Source organism: Neoarius graeffei, chromosome 15, assembly GCF_027579695.1.
Source record: "Neoarius graeffei isolate fNeoGra1 chromosome 15, fNeoGra1.pri, whole genome shotgun sequence".
Taxonomy (NCBI): domain Eukaryota; kingdom Metazoa; phylum Chordata; class Actinopteri; order Siluriformes; family Ariidae; genus Neoarius; species Neoarius graeffei.
The window spans coordinates 35,312,575-35,337,366 of NC_083583.1; the positions used below are offsets into that span (position 1 = coordinate 35,312,575).

A 24,792-nucleotide genomic window follows, 5' to 3' on the forward strand; every position below is an offset into this window, starting at 1 on the left:
ACGTCTTTCACTGAAGCAGACAAACACAGAAACCATGCCTCCTTCACAAGGACTGACCTCAACAGGAGCTACACCCCCTTCACTGGAACTGACAGACACAGAGGCCACACCTCCTTCACTGGAACTGACAGACACAGAGGCCACACCTCCTTCACTGGAACTAGCAGAGGGGCACTCGGGGCCATCTCATCTCATTATCTGTAGCCACTTTATCCTTCTACAGGGCCACAGGCAAGCTGGAGCCTATCCCAGCTGACTACGGGCGAAAGGCGGGGTACACCCTGGACAAGTCGCCAGGTCATCACAGGACTGACACATAGACACAGACAACCATTCACACTCACATTCATACCTACGGTCAATTTATTGTCACCAATTAGCCTAACCTGCATGTCTTTGGAGTGTGGGGGAAACCGGAGCACCCGGAGGAAACCCACGCGGACACGGGGAGAACATGCAAACTCCGCACAGAAAGGCCCTCGCCGGCCACGGGGCTCGAACCCGGACCTTCTTGCTGTGAGGCGACAGCGCTAACCACTACACCACCGTGCCGACTCCGGGCCATGTCTACGTTATTGAGACTGGCAGGCACAGAGGCCACGCCTCTTTTACGGGAAGTGACAGGCACAGAGGCCACACGTCCTTCAGAGGGTCTGATCTCAAGAGTCTGAGTCTCCTAGAGTATCATCTTGTTTGATAGACTTATAAGGTCTGATTGGGCCTGACTGAGTCTGACAGGGTCTCAAAGTCCGATAGGTTATAATAGGATCTGACTGTGACTGACCTGCAGAACATACAGACAGGATCAAATTGCTGACTTACATGTAGCTGGCATGCAGCCTGGCCTTATCTCTCTCTCACTTTCAAGTGAAATAATACACCAAGGATATTCGCCTCATCCTCAACTCTCATTCACTTTCTTTCTCTCTCTCTCTCTCTCTAGGAATCACATGCAGAATGGAATTGGCAAGAAGCACCAATAATAGCCTCTGCACTATCACCTGCTGGTCCTCGACAGCAATTGCAAGGAACAAAAAAGGGCAATTTGACTCGTCCATACTACAGGAACAAAAAATAATCCCTGATCGTTTTAGACTGTAATTTTATTATTTTTTTATCCTCATTGTGATAAAATGAATATTTTAGGAGCTTGGTGTTTAAACGACGCAAAAACGGGTAGAAGTGAAGGAAAAGTTTTATCATTGTGTATGTATAAGTGGTTAGTACTAACATGGGGCTGTTTTAAGTTGAATTATTCACACTTTCATTATTTGTTCAGCTGTTTGTTTTTTCTTTAAGGGTACATCAGAATTACACAATATTTCCTCTTACCCAAAGTTCTGAATATGTAAAATTTTTTACGAATGCCAGTTACCACCAACTCTGCTGCGCCACTTAGGAGCCTTTTGACCTGTTTTTGATCCACTCATGCTTTTGGATTAAATCAGCAATTTCCACTTCTTTTTAATCCTGCGAACTTTCCCATGGCCCACCTTCTTGCAAATCATGTCCGTTTGAAATGGAGTCCTTACACAAGCATTCCAAAATCCATTGTGATGAATTCAATATCTCGTGTTTTCATTAAAGGCATCTTTCATCATGGCATGTTTACAGCCTGTAATAAAGCTCAAACAGAAAACAGTTGACACAGGACAAGGAGTGGTTACTAGATGCACCATAAAAGCCTTACGGGATTTTTTTTTCCAATATTAAACCTCCCTCAATGAATCGTTTTTGAACATTTAAACCTAACCCAATCTCTGAAGACCCCAAGTCTGTTTACGTTAGAGGACTGGGTGTAATTTTTTCTGCTCTCATGCCTGCCTGCCAGCTCCTGCAATTATTTTTATTTGTACATGCTTGATGAATACAGTAAATGCATTACGGAGCACTATATGAGCACACCCAGTACAGGATCATGGGCTTTTATTCTGGGAGAGACCCCAATACGCTCTGTTAACGAACATAGCTTTTACTGTCCCATGAGCTTCATACCTGATCATGTGAAAATGAAACCTTTGCAAAATTTTTTTTATTGGATTCCTTGTCTTTGTTTTGTTCCAGCTGTAAATGGATGCACATTATCTGTCTCAGGTGTGTAGACTGACTGCTTTTCTTCGAGGACAGTAGTTCACCACTGGTTTTGACTTTAAAAAAAAAAAATAGTTTGTGTGTGAGTGAGAGAAGTATCACTTTCTGAGCAATTAAGAGAAACTCTGGGCCCCTAACACTGGACATTGTATGTGTGTGTGTTGGGGGGGGGGACACACTGATTATTATACATGTATGGAAGGATAGATCAAAACTCCTGTACCATTGTTATGGTATGAAAGGAATAAAACCTTTGCTGCTATAAGAAGATAATTAACTTTAGGGTGGTGACAGTATCTCCGCAGCACATAGTGTTTTAATCATGTTATAGCCCTTATCAGTGTCAGTTCGTGACCACAGCACTGCTGGTAGCCAGGTGGGGATTTTTCTTTGGGAGATTATTTCTTAGTCCTGCAGTGTGTAAATGTAAACCTACAAAAATGTCACAAGCTGAAAACTCTGTGCATTATTTTGTAATACAGTATATACGGAACATTTGGGCTGTACCAAATAAAACTGCACTGTTCTAGTGTTGGTTAGTGAAATAACTGAAATTAGAAAACAGGCTTTGATTAATGTCTTGAACATACAAAAATTTGTCTTTGGACCACATATTTTGAAAAATAAACTTGAAATTTTCAGTCAAATAATGAATGCAGACTTTTTAATACTTAAATCTGTTTCAGTGAAAATCAGCATCACAGATGTATTTCAACAAAATTTATTCCTCGACCTGTTGTAAATCTTTCTCTTTTAATTTTGCTGCAAGAGTCAAAGTTTTCGTACAGAGGTTCACACAGCTGACAAAACCTTAGATCTCAGCAAAACGAAAGAAACCATGTAAAATCAGTGCAAGGTGAAGCTTCATCCACTTCTATAAATAACAGTAGAAAGACCTGAAGCAGGGGGGAAAGTGTCTTGCTCTCACTGAAGAATGTGAACGAGTGACTCCAGCACTGGTGCGAAGTAGAACAAAGGAAAGGAAGGACGAGGTATACGGTGATTGTTTCACTGAACGGACTGTTATGATTATCCAAAGTGGTGGATGTAAGAAATTTGATGGAAAGCTTAAAGGGATGAAATTATTAATAAGGAAATTAATACTCAGTTTTTTAATAATCACAATTTAATATATTATTTTTACCCTAGAGGATTGATGGAAGATTTTGCTGAGTGACAGATTTCCCCAAGTTAACAAGGGCAGAGCCTAGGTTAAATCCAACCACATGAGATGTTTACAAATCATTACCTTGGAGCACTTATTAGCTTAAACTAAAGTTGCCAAGCTATTTATATAGTGTACCTTAAAAAGTCTTTTTTTGCACATTCGTTGCTCGAGGGCATGTCTTATTTACACTTTATTTTACTCATGGTTGCCAACAGGTTAATGGAATTCCCCTCGAAAACCCATCTAGAAAACCACCCATTTCACCAAAAAACCCAGTTATTTTTCTGATTAAAAATACTTCTCGTTATTAAGTGTTGTACTGTCTACTAGTGGGGGGGGAACAAAAACAAAAAAATCCTAAAACATTTTACCTTTATCAATTCATGACAGCCATTTTACATTTTTGTAAAATGTTTAAGAGCTTGATTTAATGAAGACTTTAAACATGTAGCAGCAGAATGAGTCTCAGGAGCTGTGAGGTGGAACAAATGTGGAAACAAAAACACGGAAAATGTTTCACAGTTGTGGCGATAAAGGAAAAACAACCCTCCCTTGCTCCTGTTGGTAGTTGTCACGTTGCTTCACTTCTCACTTGCATAAAATGAACCTTTGCTCAACTTTGCCATATCGTCTGTCCTGCCCACTTCACATCTTTAATGGTTATTTTGATTTTAACTGGAAATCAGGAATTCTCGTTGAAAATGAATGACGTCTGTTCGCTTAAGCGTGTCACATTGCTGCCGGTGTGAGTTCAGGGTTAGCACCAATTTAAAGCAAATAAGTGAAATGAAAACTAAGTGGTGATGACAGACCCGAGTTTGTGTTTTCCCCTGATCAAATCTAACCTCAGTGTCCCTTGGTCAATAAGGGTGGAACTGATCACTCGGCAAAACCAGGGCGTGTGAGGATGAACACATCTATTCATCTATCAAAAGAAATTCTGGACTAAAAATCAGCCTTCACATCTGAACAGTTTCCAAATGAACCAACTTTCTCCATCGAGCGACCACAAAGCTGTGATTTGGCCCATTTTAACTTTAGCTGCCTGAGAAGACATCTCACTGTTGCTTGGCAGAGATCTCACTAGCTTCAGACTGAGGCAGAGGGGAGTGAGGCAGTGCTGGACAGACAGGAAGACTGTTTTTAAAAAAAAAAAGCTGTCCTTGGACTGAGGAGGACAAGCAGGCAAACGTGCACACACATGACCAAAAAAAAAAGTTCCATTTTAAAAAAGTCAGAGAAAAAGAAACCGTGAACGCACTCTTGGCTCCATGGTAGGACTGCAAGAGTCCCTAATATTGCAGGGATGAAGAGAGCTGGAGCAGTGTTAATGCTGCTTGACTCGGGGAGCTGTGAGCCGACGAAGAACACTGTACAAAACCCCAAAATGCTGCAAACACAAAGTGCAAGAAGGTTAATTCAACACTTCAGGTGTCCCAAACTACACAGTCTGTTCAAGCAATATCTCATGATCAACATTCATTTTCACACAGACATTGTGTTACCCATAATGCACTGCAAGAATAGTGCAGTTCATAATTGTACCATAAATCAAAGTAAACCATTTCTCTAGCATAACAAGCTGCATTTTGTGTTATTAACACACACAGAGAGAGAGAGAGAGAGAGAGAGACCAGTGAGGGAACAGTTTATTTTACGGCCATCCCACAACCTTAAATCTAGCTATAAACTGATAAAACAGGTGTGTGTGTTTTGTTCTTTTATAATTTAAAAACTAGTTGTTGGTAAATTGCTATGGTACAGGATGAATAAAATACTTCATAAATAAAATACATGATGTTATAGGCTTTAAAAATAATCAACTTTGTGTCACCACACCATCAGGTCACTGGTTATTTTCCTATAAGAGAGCGGCCCACGAGGTTTCATTCCCCCCTCCCCCTCACCTGGACAGCCAAGTACACGATGCCGAGATATGCAGCAATGCACAGCGCCAACAGCAAGTCAAAGATAGCTGGTTTTACTCTGAGAGAATTTTGGAAAAACAAGAAAGGATGATGTTAATTACCACCATACATACAGTTCAGTCATGAAGACAGACAGCCATCAAGGTAGACAATGTTTATTACTCCTGGGGGTACAGCATCGCATGGGTTTATGTTAGCAAGTTTCTGACTATCACTTTGAGGAGTCCATTTATTATAATAATAATAATAATAATAATAATGGCGGCACGGTGGTGTAGTGGTTAGCGCTGTCGCCTCACAGCAAGAAGGTCCTGGGTTCGAGCCCCGGGGCCGGCGAGGGCCTTTCTGTGTGGAGTTTGCATGTTCTCCCCGTGTCCGCGTGGGTTTCCTCCGGGTGCTCCGGTTTCCCCCACAGTCCAAAGACATGCAGGTTAGGTTAACTGGTGACTCTAAATTGACCGTAGGTGTGAATGCAAGTGTGAATGGTTGTCTGTGTCTTTGTGTCAGCCCTGTGATGACCTGGCGACTTGTCCAGGGTGTACCCCGCCTCTCGCCCATAGTCAGCTGGGATAGGCTCCAGCTTGCCTGCGACCCTGTAGAACAGGATAAAGCGGCTACAGATAATGAGAAAATGAGACTTGCATTTAGCTCCCACTTGCTGGTTTGACATGCAAAAAATGTATAATGTATTTCCTTATTAAACATATATAGAGACAATATGAAGAAAATTAAGCTTGTGAGGAAGTAGTAGAGATCATTGGAGTGCCTGGTGAGTGAACGTAGCTCATACAGTTCGGTTGCTTTTCTAATCTAATCCGAGAATGCAGCTTGCAAGAAGCAGAGCATGCAACAGCAATCAAAACATATATGATTTCACATTCATTAGTGCATTACCTAGTTAACTTGTATACTATGTGTGTATTTTTTTAATTTTACATAAAACACACACACACACACACCTCAGCAATTAGCAAATAGGGTTAGAGGGGGAGAGAAAAAAAAAATCCACTTTTTGGTGAAGTTACCTCATCTCACTGAGAAAAAGCCAACCTTTAATTGAAATAAATATTCAGACAAAAATAAATCCCTCATCAAGAAATTATTATTTTACACAAAAACACATGCACCACTATTGTGGGCATCCTTGGAAATGATAGTGAATGCAATGTAACTGAAGCATGTTTCCCATTTAAATTGTACATTTTTGAGTTGATTAGAGCGAGTAGGAACTTTCAAACTGTAATCCAGGACTTCCTCATTAACTTGGGAACAAATATGAGGTGACAGAGGCCAAATTCCCTTAGTCATCCATCAACATGGGAAAGATAAGAGAACACACAGACCAAATGAAGTGTGTTGACCTTCATAAGGCAGGGAATGATTATTTAAAAAAAAAATAATATTAAAAAAAAAGCTACTCACCTGAAAATGTCAATTTTGACTGTTTGGATGATAATAATCTCATCTCATTATCTCTAGCCGCTTTATCCTTCTACAGGGTCGCAGGCAAGCTGGAGCCTATCCCAGCTGACTACGGGCGAAAGGCGGGGTACACCCTGGACAAGTCGCCAGGTCATCACAGGGCTGACACATAGACACAGACAACCATTCACACTCACATTCACACCTACAGTCAATTTAGAGTCACCAGTTAACCTAACCTGCATGTCTTTGGACTGTGGGGGAAACCGGAGCACCCGGAGGAAACCCACGCGGACACGGGGAGAACATGCAAACTCCGCACAGAAAGGCCCTCGCCGGCCCCGGGGCTTGAACCCAGGACCTTCTTGCTGTGAGGCGACAGTGCTAACCACTACACCACCGTGCCGCCCGATGATAATAATAATAATAATAACAGACACCAACTGGAACTGTTACAAACTTACCTGGAAGATGAACCAAGTTTATTTTGCCCCCACATACAGTGAGGAGGAGGATAAGAAAAACACACACACAAAAAAAAAAATCTCTCTCTCACACACACACAAGGATCACTGGTGATGAATTACAAGAAAAAGTAAAATCTTGGGGCTTCCAAGTCTCCAAAACTACCATCAGACACCACCTCCATACCAGCAGATTATTTAGGAGATACGTCAGAGAAAAAAAAAAAAAAGAAAAGAAAAAAACCCACCTCAGTTAACCTCAAACATAAGCACCTAAAGTTTGCAAAACGCTACTACAACTTTGACTGGAACCGTGTTCTATGATCTGATGAAACTAAATGGAGCTTTTTGGCAATAAACACTCAAGGTGGGTTTGGTGTAAAAAGAAGGATGCTATAATGAAAAGAACCCGATCCCAGCTGTAAAATATGGTGGAAGTTCTGTGATGTTTTGGGGCTGTTTTTCCTCCAAAGGCCCTGGAAACCTTGTTAGGGTACATGACATCATGGACTCCATGAAATCCCAGGGCATTTTAAATCAAAATCTGGCTGCCTCTGCCAGGAAATTACAACTGGATTGTCATTCAATCTTCCAACAGGACAATGGTCCGAAGCATACGTCCGAATCAACACAAAAATGGTTAGCGGACCGCAGAATCAAGCTTCTGCCATGGCCATCTCAGTCCCCTGACCTGAACCCCATTGAAAACCTGTGGGGTGAGCTAAAGAGTAGAGAGAGCACAATAGAGGGCCTCGGACCCTGGATGATCTGGGGAGATTGTGTAAAGAGGAACAGTCTCAGACACCCTGCTCTGCATCTCCAACCTTACAAAATGTTATAGGAGAAATTCAGTGCTGTTTTACTAGCAAAAGGAGGCTAGACAAAGTATTAAATGCAGGGGTGCCAGTAATAGTGGAAGGTGTTTTTGTGAAAATTATTATTTCTTGATGAGGGATTTGTTTTTCTCCAAATAAATGCATTTTAATTAAAGGTTGGATTTTTTTCTAATTCTTCTTGACTAATCTTTAAAAGGGGTGCCAATAATCATGAAGGGCACTGTACACACACATACACAGAGCTGGGAAATTAAAACTAGCTATCTGAATAACCATGGGTCATCACTGGAGTTTCGTGGAATAAACAAACTTCACACTGAAAGAAATAACTGAAGCACTGAGACTTTGTAGAAAACTGGTATAAGAGCATGGACTGATGGAACCGAACGGTTACAGATGGATGTTTGTGTTATTAAATTAACAAAACATGATATTTTATATTTGCTAGTTGGCTACATAGCTACAGTGGTGCTTGAAAGTTTGTGAACCTTTTAGAATTTTCTATATTTCTGCATAAATATGACCTAAAACTTCAGATTTTCACACAAGTCCTAAAAGTAGATAAAGAGAACCCAGTTAAACAAATGAGACAAAAATATTATACTTGGTCATTTATTTATTGAGGAAAATGATCCAATATTACATATCTGTGAGTGGCAAAAGTATGTGAACCTCTAGGATTAGCAGTTAATTTGAAGGTGAAATTAGAGTCAGGTGTTTTCAATCAATGGGATGACAATCAGGTGTGAGTGGGCACCCTGTTTTATTTAAAGAACAGGGATCTATCAAAGTCTGATCTTCACAACACATGTTTGTGGAAGTGTATCATAGCATGAACAAAGGAGATTTCTGAGGACCTCAGAAAAACTGTTGTTGATGCTCATCAGGCTGGAAAAGGTTACAAAACTATCTCTAAAGAGTTTGGACTCCACCAATCCACAGTCAGACAGATTGTGTACAAATGGAGGAAATTCAAGACCATTGTTACCCTACCCAGGAGTGGTCGACCAACAAAGATCACTCCAAGAGCAAGGTGTGTAATAGTTGGTGAGGTCACAAAGGACCCCAGGGTAACTTCTAAGCAACTGAAGGCCTCTCTCACACTGGCTAATGTTAATGTTCATGAGTCCACTATCAGGAGAACACTGAACAACAATGATGTGCATAGCAGGGTTGCAAGGAGAAAGCCACTGCTCTCCAAAAAGAACATTGCTGCTCGTCTGCAGTTTGCTAAAGATCACGTGGACAAGCCAGAAGGCTATTGGAAAAATGTTTTGTGGACGGATGAGACCAAAATAGAACTTTTTGGTTTAAATGAGAAGTGTGATGTTTGGAGAAAGGAAAACCCTGCATTCCAGCATAAGAACCTTATCCTATCTGTGAAACATGGTGGTGGTAGTATCATGGTTTGGGCCTGTTTTGCTGCATCTGGGCCAGGACGGCTTGCCATCATTGATGGAACAATGAATTCTGAATTATACCAGCGAATTCTAAAGGAAAATGTCAGGACATCTGTCCATGAACTGAATCTCAAGAGAAGGTGGGTCATGCAGCAAGACAGCGACCCTAAGCACACAAGTCGTTCTACGAAAGAATGGTTAAAGAAGAATAAAGTTAATGTTTTGGAATGGCCAAGTCAAAGTCCTGACCTTAATCCAATCGAAAAGTTGTGGAAGGACCTGAAGCGAGCAGTTCATGTGAGGAAACCCACCAACATCCCAGAGTTGAAGCTGTTCTGTATGGAGGAATGGGCTAAAATTCCTCCAAGCCGGTGTGCAGGACTGATCAACAGTTACCGGAAACATTTAGTTGCAGTTATTGCTGCACAAGGGGGTCACACCAGATACTGAAAGCAAAGGTTCACATACTTTTGCCACTCACAGGTATGTAATATTGGATCATTTTCCTCAATAAATAAATGACCAAGTATCATATTTTTGTCTCATGTGTTTAACTGGGCTCTCTTTATCTACTTTTAGGACTTGTGTGGAAATCTGATGCTGTTTTAGGTCATATTTATGCAGAAATATAGAAAATTCTAAAAGGTTCACAAACTTTCAAGCACCACTGTATGTTGTTCAATGAAGTGTGTTCTAGTTATATTTAGCACCAGAAAAAAAAATGACTACCATTAATTCATATTCGTATGAAAAAGCACCAATTTGTAATGAGGAAAAACACTTCATGTGTGGCGAGAAGCTATATGGCATACAGACACTGAGAATCCCAAAACAAAGCGTTTTTACAGAGGCGTCTTTAGTGTTGGATATTCACCTGTATGCATTCATTGTCTGTTTCAGCTGATCATAGAAGACAAACTCAGGATCCCTAGAAGAAAATGTTTGACAAAATAAAAAGCAGAAAGTTGTTTGTGAGCCAGTGGTAGTTTCTCTCTCTCTCACACACACACGACTGTATGCCATCATGTCGAGATGCTCATGTTAAACATACCTCTTGTCAGCTTTGACAAAATGCCTCTTGACGTCTTTGAGGTAGCGGCCGAGGTAATACTCCAGGGTGCTGACCACACTGCTGTCTTTATCCACCAACTGGGCTGCTCGAGGCTGAGCGCTCAACCAGTCGACCAGAGAGAGCAGCTGATCCTCCTGCACCTGCTAATTACAGCATGTATAATGTGGTGAAACAGAATGCATGTTTTCCAGCTGATTCACCAATACACGAATCTTTGTCTGCCTGCTGCATTCGTGTAAATACATAGCTAGCTTTTTTCCCCCCAGCAGCTGTTATTTGAATTACCAAAGGCCATCACTGGAATTTCTTCAGGAGAAACAACCCTCAGCTACGAAATTTGACAGAAAGGAAAGAAAAAAAACCCAAAAATATTATTAATTAATTTATTTAATATATATTAGTACTGCGACTTTGTAAAAATAAATAAATAAAAATTAAAAAAATAAACTGGTATGAGAGCAAGGACTGATGAAAATTAGTAGTTCCAGATGGATGTTTTGTTCCTGTTGCTGCTCAAGATCAGTACTTTGAGGTGGGCGGGGCTAGCAGCACTTGTTCTTGATGATTGGTTACACATTTACCCCTTTTCCACCAAATCAGTTCCAGGGCTGGTTCGGGGCCGGTGCACAATTCGTTCAACTTGCGAGCCAGCTGAGAACCAGTTTGCTTTTCCATAGCTTGGGGTGCTAAGGAGAGCCACGTCATTACGTCACTGTATACGTCAGTTACGTCGCTGCGTTTGCATAAACCTTGGCACGAGCATCGAAGCAACAACAACACGAAGAAGAAGAAGCAACAACAATAATGGATGACTGCTGCTTTACTGCAATCCATGATATCTCGTCGCTTATTTAAAAATGGCGACCTTTCGCGGTCTTGCTATTGTTGTTGGTCTTAACAACTCCGCCCCCCCCGCTGACATAAGCGGTTCTTTCCTCTGGCCCAGCAGAGAGTTGGTGCTAGCCTGGAGCCGGTTTTTCTGGCCCCAGAGCCAGTTCTTTGTCAGTGGAAACAGAAAACCCGGTTCCAAACTAAGCACTGGCCCCGAACCAGCCCTGGAACTGCTTTGGTGGAAAAGGGGCAATCGTGACACACACACAGCCAAGATTTTGGACTAGGTCTTTCTTACAGACTCTTGCCAAGTTTCACTTTTATAATACATGTGACTAGAACAAAACACCCTGAAAATGTCTCATGCTCTAAATTGAACCATTTTTAAATCTGGGTTAAAAAATTCTCTGCTTTACTTGTGCCTAGCATTGAGCACTTTATTTTCTGAAACTGATGTATTTATTTTTAACTAGTGATGGCACCGCTAAGGAGAACACATTTTCGTTCACGGTATTGAAACTTTCAAGTATCAGCTGATATCAATCCGATAATTATTTATTTTAAAACTTAAAAAAAAAAATTAATCTGAAGCACTTACAAATACAACAAGAGTGCTCGGAGAGCACAATATGCCCCGCTCAACTATATCTGTGCTACAAGTGCTTAATACACCCTCATGAAATTGTCAAAGTACAAGTTTGGTAATCAAGGGCTATAACTCTGGTAAAATGCAACTGAACTGAACAAAATTGCAATATGCGCATTACTGACATAGAACAAAGAATCCTGTCAAGTTTTGTGAATGTCCTCCAAAAATTGTGAGGGGAGTTGATTTCAGAAGGTGAGTGCCTTTCCCAGGACGGACGGACAGACGTCGCCACGACGTAATCCCCCTTCGGGCCTTTCAGCCAGCGGGGGATAAAGTGATTGATGGCAGTCGCTCATGACCGAGCACTAGAGTTCATGTCAGATCCACCTCAATTGTTACTGATTCAGGGGGTGACGATGTCTTATGTGGCTGCTCAAACCCAGAGCAGAACGGAAGAGTCGGGGACACTTTGTGCAAGGCAGGGTGGGTGGTGAGTGAGGAAGGAGAAGCCGCTCTTTCCGTTGTTGTCTCTTGGCCTCTACCTCACAACGTCGTTGATTCTCCATGCGGTCTGTTCCCTGAATGACGGTGCGCCTCCACTCAGTGCGGTCCTCAGCGAGGGGGATAAATATATATATATATATATATATATTAGCTAAAAACATGACTTATCAATTTATCTTTTCTGCTTACGTAAAACATTTTAATTTCATCACAATAAGGCACGGTGGTGTAGTGGTTAGCACTGTCGTCTCACAGCAAGAAGGTTCTGGGTTCGAGCCCAGCGGCTGATGGAGGGCCTTTCTGTGTGGAGTTTGCATGTTCTCCCCGTGTCTGCGTGGGTTTCCTCCGGGTGCTCCAGTTTCCCCCACAGTCCAAAGACATGCAGTTAGGTTAACATGGGGTGGCCTTGGGCTGAAGTACCCAAGAGTGGCGGCACACGCGTACGCAGCAGCTTTGCTCTCTTATGATGAACTAAATTTCGTTTTATGTTTGCGCAGTGACAATAAAGGCATGCTATTCTATTTTTCTCCTTGTTATTGTCGATTAAATGTAAAACTGCTTCATCAACATCTTTCCTAAATGAGAGCTAGAATCCAAGTTCTCCTGGCAGGTGATTGCTTTTAATGCTGCATGCTGAAACGTCAAACTACAAAACAGACTCTTGATGCTGAAGATGACAAGAAACGACTCCTAAGTCATGCACTTACCATCTGCTCTGTGAAGATCTCCAGATCTCCATTAGTGCCCTGTGGGATTCACATGATGCTGTTAGTCCAATGTTCACTTGACTTTCCCTTCATCCACACAGTCTGATAGAAAATCACTGATAAATACCCCAACATCAGCCTACCATGTTAACGTGCATTACACCACAGCACTGTTGAATTCTGGATTCTGACTGGTCAGAAGGTGTTGATTAATTTTCTAGAACAGCAGCTCTGATCTCTGACATTAGTGCAGCTGCAAATCACAGGTTTATATTAATGCACTCGTTCTAAAACGTTCTAGTTTCCATAGTAACTGCTCATTTACAGGGATGTGTATGGTAGACGCTATATAAACTGATTTAAAAATCATTGATATAGTGAAGTTCTCTGTAAGGAGATGCTTATTTAAATATTTATGGAAGGAGTCTTCAGCGTCAGCGCTTTGTAACAGTCAGAGATAAAGCTGTCACTTTTCTGGTAACGTCTTTGTTTTATCCTTACTTGATACTAGAGGTCCTAGATCTGATCAGAATGTGCAGTATACAGGACTGTATACTAAACGCCACCTTCTTTAAATAACCAGCCTTTAGCATTTCTCATGACAAGCAAACTTCTCAGTGAGATACTTGCTGCAATTTGTGAATTACAGTCAAGAAATCTTTAAACAGCTTCCTCACCTTCTCAGTCAGGTTGTAAACGACTCGCGCCAGAGCCTCTGCGATTAGTTTAGTGTTCCTACTGAGCTTTTTCAGATCCACGTGAGACCTAGACACACAAACACCCCATATAAGCTCATTACACAGGGGAACAGATGGATCGACAGGTTCAGAGAGGGGTCACTGACCGCATATCCATGATGGAGTTGCGCATGGAACTGCGGTGGCTCTCCAGGTGCGAGAGCGTGAAGGCAGGAAGGCGGCGGATCCCGAAGCGCTCATGCTCCCATGCCAGGGTGTCGTCAGCCAGGTTGATCTTCTTATGCACCATGGAGAACTTCAGCTCCGGGTACTGCTGAGATACAACCTGACAGGAGAATAAAGCAAAGATAGCGATCAGCTGTAATCTCAACGATGACTGGACATTGCTTTAGTTTAAAATCAAATGTACATAATGTTCAACTTGCCTAATATTTGGCAGAGAGATATCAGGCTAATGTAACTTTACTCTGCATGGCACAGATTTATAAAAATAACATTACAGAGCAAAAAAATCAAGTCTCAACATTGCTAACAGCAAATTCCTAGCAGGGAGAAACAAACAGAATTTTACCGCAAAAATCCTAGCATACCGTATGTCAGTGGACAAGACAGCATTTTTTTTTTTTTGAAAGATGTCCACCAAGCATTTCTTTACACGACCAGAGAGACCACAGTTCTAGTATTCGATCAGCTCACAAGGCCAAGGCTTATGAAGGTGCAGGTAACCGTTCCCAGAAACAAATTCACCCCTTTCGCATCCTTTTGCCCTCTACATGATATTTACACCTTTCTAGATTTTGAGTAGGAGCTCCAGAATTTAACACTAGCGTACTCTAGTAGAAAATCAAAAACACACCAAACAGGTAGCCTTCATTTTCTTTTCAATAAAACAGGAGATGAGCCAATTAAGGCATGAATCTGGAATGATTGTGTGCAGTACATCTGAAATGGTGGAAATGTTCATATTCCTGGCTATCAGTTCTGGGCAATTAAATTATTTATTGATTCTTTCCTAAATGGTAACTTTTTTTTTGTGTGTGTGTGTGTGTGTGTGTGTGTCTCATCTCAGCTCATTATCTCTAGCCGCTTTATCCTTCTACAGGGTCGCAGGCAAGCTGGAGCCTATCCCAGCTGACTACGGGCGAAAGGCGGGGTACACCCTGGACAAGTCGCCAGGTCATCACAGGGCTGACACATAGACACAGACAACCATTCACACTCACATTCACACCTACGGTCAATTTAGAGTCACCAGTTAACCTAACCTGCATGTCTTTGGACTGTGGGGGAAACTGGAGCACCCGGAGGAAACCCACGCGGACACGGGGAGAACATGCAAACTCCACACAGAAAGGCCCTCGCCGGCCCCGGGGCTCGATCCCAGGACCTTCTTGCTGTGAGGCGACAGCGCTAACCACTACACCACCGTGCCGCCGTGTGTGTGTGTGTGTGTGTGAATAATACAATGTATAGCACAAATACAGTTAAATCTAAATTAAAAAGAATTTTCAATAATGAATCATCAAACTAATTGCCATGTAACCCAAGAACAGGCCTTGTTGGCATCTCAAAACAAATACACAACTCAATATATAAAAGTTGGGTGGCACGATGGTGTAGTGGTTAGCACTGTCGCCTCACAGCAAGAAGGTCCTGGGTTCGAGCCCCGTGGCCGGCGAGGGCCTTTCTGTGCGGAGTTTGCATGTTCTCCCCGTGTCCGCGTGGGTTTCCTCCGGGTGCTCCGGTTTCCCCCACAGTCCAAAGACATGCAGGTTAGGTTAACTGGTGACTCTAAATTGACCGTAGGTGTGAATGTGAGTGTGAATGGTTGTCTGTGTCTATGTGTCAGCCCTGTGATGACCTGGCGACTTGTCCAGGGTGTACCCCGCCTTTCGCCCGTAGTCAGCTGGGATAGGCTCCAGCTTGCCAGGCAACCCTGTAGAACAGGATAAAGCGGCTACAGATAATGGATGAATGAATGAATAAATAAAAAGTTCTATAAGACTATAGGATAATGTTCACATATGAACAGAAAAGGACATGGCGTATAGTATCACACAAACTGCAAACAAAGATGAAATTGCACATGAATTTATGTTTGTTTGTTTTTTTAAACAAACCACAGGCAAGCAGTTAGCTCTGTCTGTCTCTGTGTGTGTGTGTGTGTGTGTGTGTGTGTGTGTGTGTGTGTGTGTGTGTTTTTTACCATTTGCAGCTCTCGGAGCAGAGCGTACTGAGGTGTGCCTTCTTTAGGAGGCTTAGACACATGCAGGTAAAGACTGTCCCCATTCCCCAATGTGTCCAAACACAAGACAAATGCCACGTTATCCTGTAGGAGACTGGACTCTAACCGAGATATTTAAAAAAATAAATTAATTTAAAAAAAAAAAGCACATTCCACAACATTAAACATAACTATAAGCAGGTAAGATGTACCATGTGTCATTATTTAATAAAAGTGTAATAATTGCCAAATTGCTATGGTCTAAAAGGAATAAAACAACTTGTAATTTATTGTTACGCTCCATCATTGACTATTTTCCGATAACAGAATAACACAGAGTGCATGCATTCTCACCTGTGTGGTCCAAATTATCCTCTAACCACCGTTTAGTGCCCTGATAGTTAAACTTCCCACCCCCAGACAAGAAAAATAGCAGATTATACCTACAACAAGAACAAGAAAGACTGGTTACACAAGAGAATATGAAGTTATATTTTGGATCATGTTTCATTTTCTAAGACGACATGACACTGATTGAGTGGGTTTTTCTACCCAGCGTGAGTCCGTTTGTGAGAGTAGAGTCTGGAGAAGAGTCGCGCCAGCTCCAGGAGCACAGCCACACCACTTCCATTGGAGTCAGCTCCGTACGACAACCACTAAAGTCACCCACACACAATGAACAGAAAAATAACACATTATGTATATTGCATGCAGTACTGAGAGGCTTAAAGGAAAACTCCACCCTGGAACACATTAGATATTAATATTAAGCTTAGAGTGAAATATCTGTGATGTGTTTAGGTACATATGAAGTAGTGGAGATAAAAAGTGGACTTGCAAAATGCAAGTTGACTGGCCATCAGCGTTGAGGGGGCGTGGCCAAAACCACCTCGGCTTGGATAGGTAGTGATGAACATTATGACATGATGGTTTTAATTGATGCTTGAATCAAATGTCATTGAAAATATCAACGGAATATTTAAAAATTATTTTTTTTAAAAAGTGTTTAAAAGGAAAGCTGACTGGGCTGCTGATAATCAGCATATTACAACACAGTTTTAATTTCGCAGTTAAACTCCACTGGTTATTGTTTTATTCAGTCTAAATCCGTTTTATGAAGCAAGCAGATCATTAATCTTGCCAAAGTATTTTATTTAAAAAAAATAAAAAGCAATCTAATCTACCGCATTACTGAAAACATCTCATATGATAACAAAACTCCTCACCGGAGCCACTCCAAAAGAGTCGTAGTGAGCCACAAGGACGATGGTGGGCAGATCTTCTCCTCCTGCTCCTGCTAACTTACCCTGAAAACCATGAATACAGCAAGACAAGCATTGTAGTGATGGCATATAATCATCAACTGATTACTGAACGTAAAAACAAACAAGGCTGAGCCCGTATTAAAGTCCCAAAACTATATTAATGGTCCCACTAAAGCTCTAGGATTGAGTAAGAGCAACCTTCTGGTCCCATACACAGCTGAAGAATGCCCCTTTTCCACCAAAGCAGTTCCAGGGCTGGTTCGGGGCCAGTGCTTAGTTTGGAACCGGGTTTTCTGTTTCCACTGACAAAGAACTGGCTCTGGGGCCAGAAAAACCGGTTCCAGGCTAGCACCAACTCTCTGCTGGGCCAGAGGAAAGAACCGCTTACGCCGGGGGGGTCGTTAAGACCAACAACAATTGCAAGACCGTGAAAGGTCGCCATTTTTAAGCGATGAGAAGCAGCAGCTGTACAAACACGAAGTCATCCATTATTATTGTTGTTGCTGCTGCTTCTTCGTGTTGTTGTTGCTTTGATATTCGCGACAAGGTTTATGCAAACGCAGCGACATAACTGACGTATACAGTGACGTAACTGACATGTACAGTGACGTAACTGACATGGCTCCCCTTAGCACCCCGAGCTATGGAAAAGCAAACTGGTTCTCAGCTGGCTCGCGAGTTGTGAACCAGCACCAGCCCCGAACCAGCCCTGGAACTGATCTGGTGGAAAAGGGGTAGAAGAGAGCTCACCTCAAGGCTGGTGATGGCCCAGTCACTCACAGCTTTACTCTGAGCTCCACTCGTCACCATCTGGAATCCGTTTGCAGTGGCTGAGTGCAGCAGCACTGGAGAAAAGGGGGAGGAAAAAGTATTAAAATCCACATCAGAAACAGGAAGAGGAATAATAAGAAAATGAAGAAAAAAGAAGAGGAAGACAAAGATGACAAAGACTAAGAAGAAAATGAGGAAGAAGAGAAACAAATATGAAGAAAGAAGGAGGAAAAAGATTAAGAAAAGGAAGAGAAAGAAGCTGAAGAAAAAAAAGAAAAAGAATAGGAAGAAGAACTAGAATGAGTATTAATATAACCCTGTGATGTGCAGCTGCTGCAATACTCTCAGAGCTATTGCTATAGAAAATTAATCAGCACTTTCTGACCAATCAGAAACTACAATTCAACAGCGCTGCAAACTGGGTGACATGATGTACCTTCAGCTGCAGAGGAGGAGCCCTGTGAGGCAGAGGAGATCTGGGTCTGGGTGTAAATAGACAGCAGCTCATCATCTTCCAGTGCAAAGTAAACAGGAACAATGGTCTCTGTGGCCATCAGTTCCGGCTCCAGCTCCATGAACTGCTATGGGGGGGGAGGACCACATACACCATAAGCATACATGTTTAACATTCTCTGAACACAGATGTGGAGTCGATTCTGAGCTCTTACTTGCACAATGTCTTGGGGCATTGTGGACATATTCTTGGGGAGGATGATGACAACGGCCCCGGCAGACTGCCGGAGAGCCTTCTGGTATTTCTCGTAGGAGAAATCAGCCAGTCGCATCATCACACAACGGCGGCTTAGCACCTCCGCCTCCACCGTACGTGCTTCAGTGTTCAAAATCGCATTTCTCGATCCTGAAAACACAGTGCAGTGTCATGTCAGTGACAAAATACAAACTAGCAATAACATTATGACTACATATGGTCAACTGCAAAATTATTTTTCCCCTTATTGAACACAGGGAAAAAATTACAACATTGCATTGCTTCCTGTAGTACCAAAACAGGTTGAAAAGATTTCTAGAGCATCTTGGACCTTCTTCAGAACATACAGGACATTTAAAACTGCTTTTCACTTCAAACCACAGGATTTCAACATGGGTCAAATCCAAAGACGGAGCTGAACCACAACCATTACACTGATTCAGATGCACGTTTGGGGTCTTTATTTTTTCAAATAATCCATCGATGACCAAGTGTTAACCTTCAGGCAGAGGAAACCAGGTTTTGAGTTAAAATATCATGGGACTTCATGATGCCATTAATTTTCCCACGTTTTATCAAATATGCATGTCTGTATTTGTCTGGTTATATGGAATATTAGAACATTATTTTTGTTTTAAAAAATAGTAAGTGCTATATACAAAAAACCCTGATGTTCTTTAAGCTTTTTAAATTTTTTTAAAACACAAAATCAGCTCCTATGAAAATTAAACAAAGAGAAGTTATAATAATCGGATAGATTTATTTTTGCATGGTCAGTTGAAGGGTGCCAATATTTATGTATCTGACTGTACTGCATCTCTCTGTGGTTGTATATGACAGTATACGTATTTAACGTTACAAGGACAACATTAAATCAATGCCTTTCAGTTTTTAAGCCAGCTGAGGGTTTTTTAAAAAATATACAGTACCAGTCAAAAGTTTTGAAACACCTTCAAATTCGATGTTTTTATTATTTTTTTTTTCCTACATTGTAAATTAATACTGAAGTCATCCAGACTATGCAGCAACACGTAAGGAATCATTTAGTAAACTTTAAAATGTTAATCAAACCAAAATATGTTTTAGATTCTTCAAAGTAGGCACCTTTTGCTTTGATTACAGCTTTGCACACTCTTGACATTCAATCAGCTTCATGAGGTAATCACTCGAAATGGTTTTCCAACAGTCTCGAAGGAGTTTCCAGAAGTGCTGAGCACTCGTTGGCTGCTTTGCCTTCACTCTGCGGTCCAACTCATCCCAAACCATCTCAACTGGGTTTAGATCAGGTGATTGTGGAGGCCACATCATCTGACGAAGCACTCCACCTTCTTTCTTGGTCAAATAGCCCTTACATAGCCTAGAGGTGTGTTTTGGGTCATTGTCCTGTTGAAAGACAAATGATGGGCCCACTAAGCACAAACCAGATGGGATGGCATGTCGCTGCAGAATGCTGTGGTAGCCATGCTGCTTAAGTGTGCCTTCGATTTTGAATAAATCTCGCCAACAGTGTCACCAGCAAAGCACCCCCGTACCATCACACTTCCTCCTCCATACTTCACTGTGGGAACCACACATGTAGGAACCATCCGCTCACCTTTTCTGCGTCTTACAAAGACATGACGATTGGAACCAAAAATCTCAAATTTGGACTCATCGGACCAAAGGACAGATTTCCACTGGTCTAATGTCCATTCCTTGTGTTCTTTGTCCCAAGCTATTCTCTTCCTCTTGTTCTTCCTTAGAAGTGGCTTCTTTGCAGCAATTCGACCATAAAGTCCAGATTCTCTGATTTAGTCTTCTCTGAACAGCTGATGTTGAGATGTGCTCCTTGAACTCTGAAGCATTTAGGTGGGCTCTTAACTTGCGGTTTCTGAGGCTGGTAACACTGATGAACTTATCCTGTGCAACAGAGGTAACCCTAGGTCTTCCTTTCCTGGGGCGGTCCTGATGAGAGCCAGTTTCCTCATAACGTTGGATGGTCTTTGAGACTGCACCTGGGGATACTTTCAAAGTTCTTGAAATGACTGACCTTCATTTCTTAAAGTAATGATGGGCTGTCGTTTTTCTTTACTTAGTTGAGTAGTTCTTGGCATAATATGGATTAGAGCAGTACTCAAATAGGGCCATTCACTGTATACCAACTCTACCTCTTCACAACACAACTGATGGTCTCAAACAAGGCACAGCTGTGAACTGAAAGCCATTCCAGGTGACTACCTCGTAAAGCTGACTGAGAAAATGCCAAGATGTGCAAAGCTGTCATCGAAGCCAAAGGTGCCTACTTTGAAGAATCTAAAATATAAAACATATTCTGTCTTGATTTCTTCATAATGTCGATGACTTTAGTAAGTATCTACAATTCAGAAAATTTTTAAATAATGAAAAACCACTGAATTAGAGGGCGTTTCCAAACTTTTGGCTGGTACTGTGTATTTATTAAAATACTGTAACAGTGCTAGTCAGGTACCAGCAGCTAACAGCCACTAGCTAGCATAACTAGCATTTAAATAACAAGCTGGAGGACTTGAGCGAGGTGTATTTGCAAGTGGACGACCCACACACACGGCGGCCAAACCTGTCATACCTACGTTCCTTATCATTTTTAAACAAAATAAAATAAAAGTTATGCAGTGCTAAGGGAGGTGTGTACCGTAGTTCTGTCCCTGTAGGTCATACTGCTGCATGCGGTACACGGTGAACTCATGCGCCGCTTCAGCTGGGAGCGGAGACACCAGGATCAACACTGCGGGCAAAAACACGATAATCGTCAGCGGAAAGGACGATTTCAGCATGTTATCAAACACCTCGCTCGCCTCTTCAAACATGATGGAAAGAAAATCCCGAAATCCGTTTTAGGAGAAACCAGAAACAATGAATGAAACCCGTAACAAACTGACAGCTCGGATTCAGTACTGTACGGGCTGCCTGAAGGACCCGGGATTTTTATTCAGGCAATTTCTCCGGACACCTAAACTGCGCTCCCGGACTGTATAAACACAAGCTCGTGTAACGTTATCGGGAAATTACTGCACATACAGGACACTTTTTCGATGGAATAAAAACATGCGTTCTATTCCCTTCTAACGAATTTCATTCATTTGGTTTGATGGCATGCAATATCGCGTTTCCTACGTCTATGACGTCACTCTACGCAATGAAGGATGAGCGTGGGATATGGTTTACGACAGGGCTTTTCAAAGTGTGGGGCGCGCCTCCCCTAGGGGGCGCCAGAGTTCTTCGGGGGGGCGCAACGTGAGGAAAAATAAACCAGAATAAATTACTATTGCGGGTGGCACGGTGGTGTAGTGGTTAGCGCTGTCGCCTCACAGCAAGAAGGTCCGGGTTCGAGCCCCGTGGCCGGCGAGGGCCTTTCTGTGTGGAGTTTGCATGTTCTCCCCGTGTCCGTGTGGGTTTCCTCCGGGTGCTCCGGTTTCCCCCACAGTCCAAAGACATGCAGGTTAGGTTAACTGGTGACTCTAAATTGACCGTAGGTGTGAGTGTGAATGGTTGTCTGTGTCTATGTGTCAGCCCTGTGATGACCTGGCGACTTGTCCAGGGTGTACCCCGCCTTTCGCCCGTAGTCAGCTGGGATAGGCTCCAGCTTGCCTGCGACCCTGTAGAAGGATAAAGCGGCTAGAGATAATGAATGAATGAATGAATGAAATTACTATTGCGGGTGGCACGGTGGTGTAGTGGTTAGCGCTGTCGCCTCACAGCAAGAAGGTCCGGGTTCGAGCCCCGTGGCCGGCGAGGGCCTTTCTGTGTGGAGTTTGCATGTTCTCCCCGTGTCCGTGTGGGTTTCCTCCGGGTGCTCCGGTTTCCCCCACAGTCCAAAGACATGCAGGTTAGGTTAACTGGTGACTCTAAATTGACCGTAGGTGTGAATGGTTGTCTGTGTCTATGTGTCAGTCCTGTGATGACCTGGCGACTTGTCCAGGGTGTACCCTGCCTTTCGCCCGTAGTCAGCTGGGATAGGCTCCAGCTTGCCTGCGACCCTGTAGAACAGGATAAAGCAGCTAGAGATAATGAGATGAGATGAGATGAGAAGTTACTACTGCGGACGTTTAGCGAACTTCAGCTAGCCTTTGCCAGAGACAAAATGGATCGATTTTTAGTACCTAAAGCTACAGTGAGTGAGGAGACAGAGTCTGGGCCAAGCAAAAAAAGAAGGAAGTATGACCATGATTATTTAAAAGTTTGGATTTTCATGGACTGGATCTGAAGATGCTCCACTGCCACAGTGTGTTGTCTGCCAAGAGGTGCTAGCTAACGATGCTATGAGATGTTTAAAATGTGTAAAACAAGATGTTTTTTTAAAAAAAGCACAGATGTTTAAAATGTGTAAAAAAAGATGTTTTCAAAAAAGCACAGATGTTTAAAATGTGTAAAAGAAAAAAATAAAAATGTGTATGTAGCGGTTCAGTATTGGTGGGTGGAGCACAGAGGACAGCAGGACAGAGATCAGGTTCAAAATAGCATTTATTGCTAAACTTTTCAGTTTAACAATACTTCACTCAGACACACACACACACACACACAACTGGCATCTTGTTCAGGGATGAGCTCCTTTGCTCTCTGCTCTCCCTGCCTAAATAGGGCGCGGTCACTGGGAAGACACACACACAAGCACAGGTTAATTGGAGTCAGGTGTAGTGATTCTGCCACTTACCTTCCCTGACTCCGCCCTCCTGTCACAGACCGGCACTTGACCACGCCCCCACTGCCACATACCCCCACCACCCGACTCAGGCCGGGTGGCAGTCCGGCCTGCAGCCAACTCCCCCCCCCCCGCCCCTTGACGGGAGAGGAAGTCCGCCACGACCATCTGCGCCCCCGGCCTGTGGACCACCTTGAAATTAAAGGGTTGGAGTGCCAGATACCAACGGATGATCCGCGCGTTGGCATCCTTCATGCGGTGGAGCCACTGGAGGGGCGCGTGGTCCGAACAGAGGGTGAAAGGGCGCCCCAGCAGGTAGTACCAGAGGGCGAGGACCGCCCACTTGATGGCCAGGCACTCTTTCTCTATGGTGCTGTAGCACCCCTCACGCACCGACAGCTTCCTACTGATGTACAGGACGGGGCGGTCCTCCCCCTCCACCTCCTGGGACAAAACCACCCCCAGCCCTCTGTCCGACTCATCGGTCTGCAACATAAAGGGGAGAGAAAAGTCAGGGGAGTGTAAAAGTGGCCCCTCACACAGTGCAGCCTTTACCTCAGAAAAAGCCCGCTGGCACTGCTCCGTCCACTGGACCGGATCTGGTGCCCCCCTTTTAGTGAGATCAGTCAGCGGGCTGGTGACATCCGAATAATTAGGTATAAACCTATGATAATAGCCAGCCAGCCCCAGGAACTGTCTCACCCCCTTTTTGGTCTTGGGCCTCGGGCAGGCCGCAATTGCTGCAGTCTTGTTAATTTGGGGACGCACCTGCCCGTTGCCCAAGTGGAAGCCCAGATACCGTACTTCCACCCGCCCAATCACACACTTCTTCGGGTTGGCTGTGAGACCCGCTCGCCTCAGCGACCTAAGGACGGCCCTTAGATGTTCAAGGTGCCTCGGCCAGTCATTACTATAGATGATGATGTCGTTGAGATAGGCGGCCGCATAGGTGGCGTGGGGGCGGAGGACCCTGTCCATCAGTCGCTGAAACGTAGCGGGCACCCCAAACAGCCCAAACGGAAGTGTGACGAATTGGTGTAAACCAAACGGTGTGGAAAAGGCCGTTTTTTCTCGGGATAATGGAGTCAAGGGGATCTGACAATATCCCTTCGTCAAATCCAGTGTCGAATAAAAGCAAGCAGTGCCGAGTCAATCGAGCAACTCATCAATATGAGGCATTGGGTACGCATCGAATTTAGACACCGTGTTGACTTTTCTGTAGTCCACACAGAACCGGACCGACCCGTCGGCCTTGGGTACCAAGACCACCGGGCTGCTCCAGTCACTGTGGGACTCCTCGACGATGCCCATTTCGAGCATGGTCTCAAGTTCTTCCCGAACCACCTTTTTTTTGTGTTCGGGTAGCCTGTAAGGGCGGCTGCGCACTACCACCACCGGGGGCGTCTCTATGTGGTGCTCTATGAGGTTAGTGCGACCGGGCAGGGGTGAGAACACA

The 24,792-nt window shown here is 43.3% G+C and overlaps 2 protein-coding genes across 5 annotated transcripts in view; one reads left to right on the forward strand and one right to left on the reverse strand.

The window, feature by feature from the left end:
• cers1 (ceramide synthase 1) overlaps positions 1-2,741 on the forward strand; it is a 52,584-nt gene extending 49,843 nt beyond the window's left edge. For all 3 annotated transcript variants that reach the window (XM_060941181.1, XM_060941182.1, XM_060941183.1), the window contains one exon: positions 944-2,741. In XM_060941181.1, the coding sequence (XP_060797164.1) occupies positions 944-983 (40 nt within the window). In that variant the 3' untranslated portion in view covers positions 984-2,741. The remainder of the gene's footprint in view (positions 1-943) is intronic.
• Positions 2,739-21,604, reverse strand: ncln (nicalin). 2 transcript variants are annotated; one of them, XM_060941180.1, is made up of 15 exons: positions 21,330-21,604; positions 18,639-18,829; positions 18,407-18,548; positions 17,950-18,044; positions 17,161-17,241; positions 16,487-16,590; positions 16,289-16,377; positions 15,917-16,056; positions 13,857-14,035; positions 13,690-13,777; positions 13,013-13,051; positions 10,361-10,524; positions 10,184-10,237; positions 5,167-5,245; positions 2,739-4,649 (listed from the first exon to the last, which is right to left on the reverse strand). In XM_060941180.1, the coding sequence occupies exons 1-15, from the start codon at positions 21,502-21,504 to the stop codon at positions 4,587-4,589; spliced, it is 1,683 nt and encodes a 560-aa protein (XP_060797163.1). In that variant the 5' UTR covers positions 21,505-21,604; the 3' UTR covers positions 2,739-4,586. The 2 variants fall into 2 exon arrangements, with proteins under 2 accessions (XP_060797163.1, XP_060797162.1); XM_060941179.1 differs by having other exon boundaries at positions 18,407-18,551.
• Between the last annotated feature and the right edge of the window lie 3,188 nt (positions 21,605-24,792).

Coding starts and splice junctions, on each gene's coding strand:
- ncln (XM_060941179.1), bottom strand. CDS start 21,504: ATGTTTGAAGAGGCGAGCGAGGTGTTTGATAACATGCTGAAATCGTCC. Junction 16,591..17,160: donor ACTCTTTTGGAGTGGCTCCG/GTGAGGAGTTTT, acceptor GGGTGACTTTAG/TGGTTGTCGTACGGAGCTGA. Junction 10,525..13,012: donor AGATCTTCACAGAGCAGATG/GTAAGTGCATGA, acceptor TGCTGTAATTAG/CAGGTGCAGGAGGATCAGCT.